The sequence below is a fragment of the Carlito syrichta genome, unplaced genomic scaffold (assembly GCF_000164805.1).
Source record: "Carlito syrichta isolate Samal-C Ts95f unplaced genomic scaffold, Tarsius_syrichta-2.0.1 Scaffold130651, whole genome shotgun sequence".
In the NCBI taxonomy this organism is placed as follows: Eukaryota; Metazoa; Chordata; class Mammalia; order Primates; family Tarsiidae; genus Carlito; species Carlito syrichta.
In genome coordinates, this window is record NW_007074747.1 from 77,062 (window position 1) to 87,492 (window position 10,431).

The 10,431-nt window shown below is 46.3% G+C and overlaps 1 protein-coding gene across 3 annotated transcripts in view; it reads right to left on the reverse strand.

Moving 5' to 3' along the window:
• Positions 1-10,431, reverse strand: part of FNBP1 (formin binding protein 1) — a 112,678-nt gene that overhangs the window by 69,303 nt on the left and 32,944 nt on the right. For all 3 annotated transcript variants that reach the window (XM_008049172.1, XM_021708101.1, XM_008049171.1), the window contains exons 4-5: positions 6,178-6,240; positions 5,331-5,435 (exon numbers count right to left, since the gene is read on the reverse strand). In XM_008049172.1, coding sequence (XP_008047363.1) covers positions 5,331-5,435; positions 6,178-6,240 — 168 coding nt within the window. The remainder of the gene's footprint in view (positions 1-5,330; positions 5,436-6,177; positions 6,241-10,431) is intronic.

Genomic DNA, 10,431 nt, shown 5'->3' on the forward strand with positions numbered 1-10,431 from the left:
GACAGTGTTTCAAGTCACATTCGAAACAAAAGAATTCAAGAATTTCAATGTTTAGACACTGCTCTCTCAGATTTAATGTCTGTGATGCCAAAATTGGGTAAGTTATCATATCCTTGGGGAGAAGTCGTACTTTCATAAGAAGAACAAAACGATGTTCTTAGTGTAAGAAAAAAACATTAAGTCTTTGGAAATATTCAAACAGTTGAGGACAGTAAATTGATTTGGCAATATATATCGATAGTCCTGCTAGGTGTAGTGGCTCACACCTGTAATCCCAACACTCTGGTAGGCTGAGGCAGGAGGATCGCTTGAGCCCAGGAGTTTGATATCAGCCTGGGTAACATACCAAGACCTTGCTGGGGGGGAAAAGGGAAAGAAAAAAATTAAATAAAAACAGAAATGAGACTGGGTATGGTGGCTCACACGTGTAAACCAAGCACTTTGGGAGGCTGAGGCAGGAGGATTGCTTGAGCCCAGGAGTTGAGATCAGCCTGGACAACATAGAGAGAACTCATCTCTACAAAAATTAAATATATTAGCCAGGCATGGTGGCACATTACTTGAGAGGCTGAGGTGGGAAGATCACCTGAGTCGAGGAGGTCCAGGCTGTGGTGAGTTGTGATCATGTCACTGCACTCCAGCTTGGGTGACAGAGTAAGACTCTGACTCAAAATTAAAAAATGAAAGAATGGAAACAAGCGTTTCCACAAAGATAAAATTTGCTCTTTTAGGTTCTTAGAAAATACTAATAAACATGATTTTTTAAAACTGATCAGGAAAAAAGTATGAAAAGCAGTATTAGAAATAAATCAGGCCGGGCTTGGTGGCTCAGCCTGTAATCCCAGCACTTTGGGAGGCCGAGGTGAGTGGATTGTCTGAGCCCGCGGGTTTGAGACCTGCCTGGCCAACTTGGCGAGACCTCATCTCTACAATAAATCAAAAATTAGTCGGGCGTGGTAGCGTGCGCCTGTAGTTCCAGCTACTTGGAAGACTGAGGCGGAAGGATCGCCGGAGCCCAGTAGGTCGAGGCTGCCACTGCACTCCAGTCTGGGCGACAGAATGAGACTCCAACTCAAAAAAAAAAGAAAGAAAGAAATCAGGGGGACATCATAATACATGCAGCAAAAATTAAGGCAAGAGCATATTGTGGGCAACTTTTTGCCAACACATTTGACATTTTATGATAAAATCGATAGATTTCTACAAAAATATAACCCACTAGGATCAACCCAGAAGAAGCAGACAATAAAAAACTGTATCGGTAATTAGAAACTGTCCCACAAAGAAGAATTATAAAACATTTGAGGAATGGTTAATTTTCTCTTGCACATTTTATCTCAGAAAAAAAGAGTAAACGCTCCAACATTCATAAGTAAGGCACAGTAGAACAGACAAGAAAGGACATTTTCAATGAAAAATCTTAAGCAAAATGTTAACAAAACAAATTCAGTTGTGCATAAAAAAGTAATACAGCCCAGTCTAGATGAGTTTGCTCCAGGAATGTTCATTGGGTTCAACGTAAGAAAACTGATTCATGTCACTTATCATATTAATGAATTAAAGGAAGCAGAAAAAATATTTAATGATATTCAATATCAAGTCAAGCTTAAAAAAAACAACCTCTTGGCAAAATAGGAAAATCCTTTAACCCAATCAATGGCATATTAAAATCATCCTTAATGAGAAAGCATTTGGAGCACTCTGTAATTGAGAACAAGATAAGGAAGCCCACAATGACTATTTCTACTCGACACAATGGAAGTCAGAACCAGCAGAATAATACAATGAAAGTAAACAAAAGGCACAAAGATTAAAAAAAGAAGAAACAAAACCACTATTGGCCGGGCGTGGTGGTTCAAGTCTATAATCCCAGCACTTTGGGAGGCTGAGGCAAAAGGATTGCTTGGGCCCAGGGGTTCAAGACCAGCCCGGGGAACTTGGCGAGATCTCGTCTCTACAATGTATCAAAAACACGCCCGTAGTTCCGGCTACTTGGAGGGCTAAGGCAGAAGGATCGCCTGAGCCCAGCAGGTCGACGCTGGAGTAGCCATGAGCATGCCACTGCTCTCCAACCTGGGTGAGAGTGAGACTCTGACTAAAAAAACCCAAAAAACAAAAAAACCAAAACACTGTTATGTGCTGGTGATATGACAGTTTCTGCAGAAAAAGCAAAATAGAAATAAGAAGATTGACTGGACACAGTGCCTCATTACTGTAGTCCTAGCGCTTTGGGAGTCAGAGGCAAGAGGATCACTTGAGCCCAGGAATTCCAGACCAGCCTGGGTAATGTAGCCAGACCCTGTCTCTACAAAAATTACAAAAATTAGCTGGGTGTGGTGGTGCACGCCTATAATCCCAGCTATTTAGGAGACTGGGGTAGGAGGATCACCTGAGCCCAGGAGGTCGAGGTTGCGCTCCAGCCTGGGTGACAGAGTGAGACTCCTACTAAAAAAGAAAGGCAAAAAAAAAAAAAGAAATAAAAAGATCATTTAGGCCAGGCTCGGTGGCTCAGCCTGTAATCCCACGCCTTTGGGAGGCTGAGGTGAGTGGATTGCCTGAGCCCGCGGGTTCGTGACCCGCCTGGGCAACTTGGCGAGAACTCATCTTTACAATAAATAAAAAAAATCAGCCGGGCGTGGTAGCGCACGCCTGTAATTCTGGCTACTTGGAAGGCTGAGGCGGAAGGATCCCCGGAGCCCAGCAGGTCGAGGCTGCGGTGGCCGAGAACGGCCACTGCACTCCAGTCTGGGTGACAGAGTGAGACTCCAACTCAAAAAAAAAAACAAAACAGACAGGCTATGGGTAAGCAGGTGAGCCTTGTGCTGTCATTCTTTACTCCGGACACTTAGAGGATACAAGGAAAGGCTCGGAAGGTAAAATACCAAGGCGTTAACAATAGTTGGATGGTGACGATGATTTTTTTGAGTCGGGGTCTCACTCTGTTGCCCAGGCTGGAGCGCAGAGGCATGATCACAGCTCACCATAGCCTTGACCTCCTGGGCTCAGGTGATCCTTCTGTCTCAGCCTCCAAAATGGCTGAAACTACAGGCGTACACCATCATGCTCGGCTAATTTTTGGATTTTCTTTTAGAGACGAGGTCTTGCTATGGTGCCCAGGCTGATCTCCAACTCCTGTGTTGAAGCAGTCCTCCCACCCTGGCCTCCCAAGGAGCTGGGATGTCAGGCTTGAGCCACTACACCTGGCCCAAGAACAGCAGAGTTCTTAAAATCTTCCCCCCCCACCCCCCCCAATTTGTATTTTCAGATATTTCTACAATGAGCATGAACAGCTTTTTTTTTCTTGAATTGGAGACTCACTCTGTTGCCCAGGCTGGAGTACAATGGCACACTCACGGCCACCGCAGCCTCGACCTGCTGGGCTCAGGCAATCCTTCTGCTTCAGCCTTCCAAATAGCTAGAACTAGAGACATGCATCACCATGCCCAACTAACGGGTTTATTTATTGTAGAGACGAGGTCTTGCCAAGTTGCCCAGACTGGTCTTGAACCTGTGGGCTCAGGTAATCTTCTCACCTCAGCCTCCCAAAGTGCTGGGATTACAGGCTTAAGCCACCGTGCCCGGCCTATTAAATAGCTTTTTTTTTTTGAGTCAGAGTCTCACTCTGTCGCCCAGGCTGGAGTGCAGTGGCACGCTCACAGTCACCACAGCCTCGACCTACTGGGTTCAGGTGATCCTTCTACCTCAGCCTTCCAAGTAGCTGGAACTACAGGCATGTGTCACCACACCCAGCTAATTTTTTTATTTATTGTAGAGTTGAGGTCTCGCCAAGTTGCCTGGACTGGTCTCGAACCCATGAGCTCAGGCAATCCTCTCATCTTGGCCTCCCAAAATGCTGGGATTACAGGTTTGAGTCACTGTGCCCGGCCTCTGAACAGCTTTTATAATAACAGGACATAAAAGTAATTTCATTAAAAAAAATCTTTAAATGAACAAAAATTAGTCTAGTTTTACAATTAGGATAATAAAAATTGATAAAGAATGCATACATTTATACTACATACATAATACATATTTAGCACAAAAGTATGCAGCACATGTATAAATATATATTAAGAACACAGACACTTATTTTACCTCATTTAATTGAAAATAATAAACTCATTTAATAGAAAATAAACTTTGAGTCACTCTAACTTATTTTAATTCAATAGTATTTTAAATATTTTGAGGAGTTGGCTATTTAATGGGAATTTACAGTGAATTCATGCTCATTATGGCAACTATCAGCATATTAATATGTCTTTTGGTTAAAGTAGATAGCCCCACTTTGAGATCAAAGATATTAAGACTATGAATTTCTATGTTTAAGAGACAGGTGTCTTGCTATGTTGCCCAGGCTAACCTCGAACTCCTGGGCTCAATGATCCTCCCACCTCAGCCTTCCTAGCAACTAAAACTACAGGCTTGCACCACCACACCCAGCCAGAATGTGTATTTTAATGTATCCAATAATTTTAGATATAAGCACACTAAGATATACCTAGTCTTTAAGCAAGGAGCTTGGCAGAGTTGGGCAAATCACAATTCACGCTATTTCCCAACTAAATGCATCCCTGACGAATCTGGCAAAAACAAACGAGTTCTATGCGAACACAGGGTTTTTACCCACATAGAGCGTGAGGCTGTGAATACCCAACAAGCCCTGGACAGAAATGAATGAATCCCGTTACATAACTGCTTGATTCTGTTGACACTGTGTTGATGGTTTTTCTAAAAAGAAAATTCAGCTTCTAAGGGAAAAACACATATTGGACCACACAGAGACACAGTACAAGCTTTATCCTATTCTTAACTGCCAAGACAAGTCCATTTAGAGAAGAGCTTTCGAGAGACCGGACACAGGCACTCCCACCACCCTCCCTGTTATCAACCCGAAGGAATCCATTAGACAGAGGCCAGGGGAGCAGGCGAGGTATCGTTTTTTAAAGGAAGCGCTGTAAGCAGTCGAGCTGATCCAGATGGCCTGAAGTGTCTCCTCTGGCTCTCAAGAAAACGACTTCCTCTTTGAAAAGCCATTAAGAAAGAGCCACAACCTCCCCAACCCGCTCAGGGTCTAGGTCTCTCTGTTTCCATCCTGGTGACAGAACAAATAAGCCCCTCAGTTCTCAACCCTGAGGACTGCCCCCCCCCCCCAGGATTGGCTTCCCGGCAGCAGTGGACGCAAAACGGCAGAGGACACAAGACCAAGATGGAACCGAACCCCAGTGGAGTGCCCTTTGTGGCCACTTCAGAAGGGGGAAGTTGGGGGCGGACAGGTTGTGACACTCACTCACTGGGGAAGTGAGAGGCAGACTGCACTTTCACCTCACCTTTTCCACATCCGCTTTGGTGACATTGATGTCAGCATCCATCTTCTCAAAGTACTGCTGCGCCCTGTCAGCCTCCTTGCAATCTCGCTCGAATCGTCTTTTGCTCTAAAATCAGAGGAAAACAATTATGTACAAAACCCTGAGATTCCTATGAGAAGAATATAATTTCACCTACATCCCCCAAGGACCAGACATCTCTGAAATGACTTGCTATTTCGTAATTTCTGGAAACTGTTGGAGAATCTGCATTTACTGCCATCAAAACTGCCTAATCTTTGTCCTTTCCAGAGGACCTTTCTTTTTTTTTTAATTTAAAAAAATGTTTAAATTTGAATTAGAGTCTCCCTCTGTTGCCCAGCCTGGAGAGCAGCGGCACGATCACAGCTTACCACAGCCTCAACCTCCTGGGCTCAGGTGATCCTCCCGGATCAGCCACCTGAGAAGCTAGGACTACAGGCACACACCACCATGCCCGGCTAATTTTTTTTTTTAGTTTTTGTAGAGATGAGGTCTCCCTTTGCTGCCCAGGCTGGTCTCAGACTCCTGAGTTCAAGAAACCCCTCCTGCTTCAGCTTTCCAAAGTGCTGGGATTACAGGTGTCAGTCACAGCACCCGGCCTCCCATACAACATTGTAAAACATATTCCACTTGAGCTCTTTGGCTCAATATTTAACTTTTAGATGATGGTTCTAGAAACAAATAAAATCCAAATGAGAAAAATCTATAAAGACACTTCTTTAGTGTTTTGGTTTGCGTGTTTTTAATTTACTGATTGATTTAAGCTTAAATTAAATTCAAATTAGAAAATCTGTAAAGATATTTCTTGAGTCATGTGTTGTTCACTTACCGATTCAAGTTGCTTCCAACAAGTCTCTATGTGTTGCTGTGCCTTACGGCCATCGTGAAAATTCTGGAAAGGAGAAGGCATACCAGCAATTAGTAATCCCTATTTCTCATATGAACACAGGAGAAAAAAATGGTAACCACTTAAAAAACATTTAAATATTGAACTCCAAGGAAATTTGAGAGTTAGGCGGGCAAGGTGGGAAACCGAGGCAGGAGGATTACTTGAGCCCACAAGTTCAAGACCAGCCTGGGCAACATAGTGAGATCCTGTCTCTACAAAAAAACCAAAAATTATCTGGGCGTGGTGGTGCCAGCTACTCAGGAGGCAGAGAAGGAAGGACTGTCTGAGCCCAAGAGACTAAGGCTGTGGTGGTGCAAGCGTGCCACTGCACACCAGCCTGGGTGGCAGAGTGAGACTCTGACTTAAAAAAAAAAAGAATATATATGTGTGTGTGTATGTGTGTGTATATATATATGTGTGTGTATATGTATATATGTTTACAGATATGTAATTCGAAGATATATATGCCACCTGTAAAGATGACAAGAATGTTTTATTAAAACAGCAAAATTCCTTCAATCATCTTTACCTGCTTTAAGATATTATTCACATACTATACATTTAATTGTATAATATAGCAGAGTCACAAAACGGTGCAATCAACACCATAGCCAATTTTCGAATATTTTCTAAATATTTTTCCAGGTGTGGTGGGATTTCACCTCAAAAAGAAGCCTCTTAGTCCTGATTGTCCTCCTCGGAACTCCCCATCTGTCCCAGCCTGAGGCACCTATCATTTTACTTTCCATCTCTATGAATTTGCTTATTCCGGAAGTTTCATAAGAATGGAATCAGGTTGGGCACAGCGGCTCAAGCCTGTAATTGCAGCACGTTGGGAGGGTAAGGCAAGAGGATTGCCTGAGCTCAGGGGCTCGAGACGAGCCCGGGCAACTTGGTGAGACCTCATCTCTACAATAAATAAATTTTTAAAATAAGCTGGGTGTGGTGACGTGTGCCTGTAGTTCCAGCTACTTGGAAGGCTGAGGTGGAAGGATCGTCTGAGCCCAGCAGGTCGAGGCTGCAGTGGCCGTGAGCATGCCACTGCACTCCAGCCTGGGCCACAGAGTAAGACTCCAACTCAGAAGAAAAAAAAAAGAATGGAATCACACAGTATGAGGACTTTTGTGACTGACACATTCTCATTATCTCATGATGTTCACCGAGTATGATGTTTGCAAGTTTCATCCGTATTGTCACTCGTATTGGTACTTTACCCCTTTCCATTGCTGAATTTGTATTCCCTTACGTGGCTATAGATAACGACTGTTTCCTATTTCTCAGCTGATGGACATCTGGGTTGTTCCCAGGCTTAGCTCCCAGGAATAATGCTGCCATGAACATTTGTGTAAGAGTTTTGTGTGGATGAATGCTTTTATCACTCAGATCTTTTTGAAAGTAAATGTAAATTCACCTCCTTAGCTGGGCATGGTGGCTCATACCTGTGATCCCAACACTTTGGCAGGCTGAGACAGGAGGATTGCATGAGCCCAGGAGTTCGAGCCCAATCAGGGCAAGGCAACATAGCAAGACCTCATCTCTACAAAAAAAATTAGCCAAGCAGGAGGGTCGCCTGAGCCCAGGAGGCCGAAGCTGTGGGGACAGGCCCTTTACTCTGTCCTTAGGTCCTTTTCTTTTCTTTAGAGACGAGGTCTCACTATGTCACCCAGGCTGGCCTCAAACTCAAGGGCTCTAGCAATCTCCCACCTCAGACTCCCTAAATGCTGGGATTACAGGCGTGAGCCGCCGCACCCGGCCAACGGGCCCCAGTTGCTGTGGCGGAAGTTGTGGCGCCGTTCAGGACTTTTCTCCTTCCTCTTCCACTGCATCTCTCATCTATGATCAAGTCCTGTGGGCTCTGCCTTCAGTCCATGTTCTGAATCGACACGCTTCCCAGCACGTGCTCCTTGCTTGTCCCTGGTTCCTCGTTCCTCTTCGCCCCTCACCGGAGAACCGCCCAGGGCCTCCTCATTCATCCTGCTCCCACGCCGGCCCCGTGGTCGGCGGCCCAGCCACCCATCTCCGAGCTGCCGCCAGCCCCTCTTAGAGAGGTACACGGACAGCAGCTCGCCCCGGCCCCAACTACTCTGGTCCTGTTCCTTCAGTCCACTCCCCACGTGGCAGCCGGCTGGCCCTCAGAATAACGCACACTGGACCAGGCCCCTTCCCTCCGTAAGTCTTCCAGCAGCTTTCCATCATTCTCGCGTGCTGGGAGGCCATCCACCGTCACAGCCCTGCCTGCTTCTCCTGCCTTCACCGCTGGCTAATGGTGCTGGCATCTGGCTGTCCCCTGAATAGGCCGAAACCCCGTCACACTCAGAACGTCTGCATTTCCTCTTCCTGCTGCTTGGAAGGGTGTGTCCCAGATCTTTGCATGTTCACTCCTATATTTTATTCAAGTTTGAACTCAAATGTCATCCCAGGCTGCACCATCTAAAACAGACCCAGGCCAGGCACAGCAGCTCACACCTGTCATCACAGCACTTTCGGGGAGGCTGAGGAGGGAGGCTCACTTGAGGCTAGGAGTTTGAGACCAGGCATCATAACCAGACGCAGTGGCTCACGTCTGTAATCTCAGTACTTTGAGGGGCCGAGGCAGGAGGACTGCTTGAGCCCAGGAGTTCAAGACCAGCCTGGGCAACACAGCGAGACCTCGTCTCTACAAAAAAAAAAGAGCCAGGCATGGTGGCACGTGCCTATAGCCCCAGTTACTAGGGAAGCTGAGGTGGAAGGATTGCTTGAGCCCAGCAATGAGCTGTGATCACACCACTGCACTCCAGCCTAGGTAAAAGAGTGAGATCCCGACTCAAAAAGAAAAAAAGTAGACTGTCTAATACATACTTGGATGCCTGAGTTTGAGTCCAGGGAGGGGTCAGCACTAAAGATGAGCTTGGTGTCAGCAGCATAAAGTAAGTAGGCTAAAGCCAGAGACCAAGGAAGACAAAGACCCCAAGGAAGGAAATGCCAGAAATACACAGAAATGTTAAGTAGACGATGTCTTTTCAGAATAAGGTTCCTGAATAAGAGACCTAAAATCACCAGTTCCCTAAACCTTGTAATATCCTCCCACTGCCCAGGTGTGGTGGTTTAGGAGAGAGAATTGCCTGAGCCCAAGGCTTCGAGACCAGCCCAGGCAACTTGGCAAGACCTCGTCTCTACAATAAATAAAAAATTAGCCAGGTGTGGTAGCACACACCTGTAGTTCCACCTACTTAGAAAGCTGAGGCAGAAGGAAGGATCACCGGAGCCCAGGAGGTCGACACTGGGGTGGCTGTGAGTGTGCCACTGCACTCTGGCCTGCGTGACGGAGTGAGACTCCTACTCAAAAAAAAAAAAAAAAAAAAATACTCCTACTGCATCATCATGGATTGGGGCCACGCACTGGACTTGTACAAGGTCCACCCTCCACCGAGTTCTGTGTCCTCAGTGGTTGACGTGCGTGGCTCTGGGAGCAGGCTCCCCTGCCTTCCGGTTCTCACCGGATTTGCCACAGGGAGCTCCTGGCCTAACAGAGGGCAGGACTTTCATCCACAGTTCTCCCTTGCTGAGATGGTACAGGTTGGCTGGGTCCCTCTCCCCAAGGCCATAGCCTTGGTCAGGCAGCTCCTGCATACAGCCAACCTGTCACACATTCTGGACTCAATGACATTGCCAGCCCTTTGAGGCCAGGCACAGTAGCAGTTCCCACTGTGATCAGCCCCAGGGTAGCACACCAACCCTTACTGCCTTTCCTGAATCCAACCCACATAAACGCTTCTTTTAATAAAGAGCCTTCCTTCGATGACCGGGTTTGAATGTGCTGTCTGTTTCCTGGCTGACAAGGTAAGCATTGGTGGTAGGTCGGGTATAAAAAGGATAGAAATGAAGAGGTCCCATAAGTACTGTCTCCAAGCTTTTTGCGTACCTTGTCAGAACCTTTGACTTAGTCTGGTCGTTAAAGATAGCTCACTACTAAGCCGCCTCGGTGGCTCAGTCTGTAATCCCACGCCTTGGGAGGCTGAGGTGAGTGGATTGCCTGAGCCCGCAGGTTCGAGACCCACCTTCTTGGTGAGACCTCATCTCTACAATAAATCAAAAATTAGCCAGGCGTGGTAGCATGTGCCTGTAGTTCCAGCTACTCGGAAGTCTGAGGCGGAAGGATTGCCAGAGCCCAGCAGGTCGAGGCTGCGGTGGCCAGGAGCAGCCACTGCCCTCCAA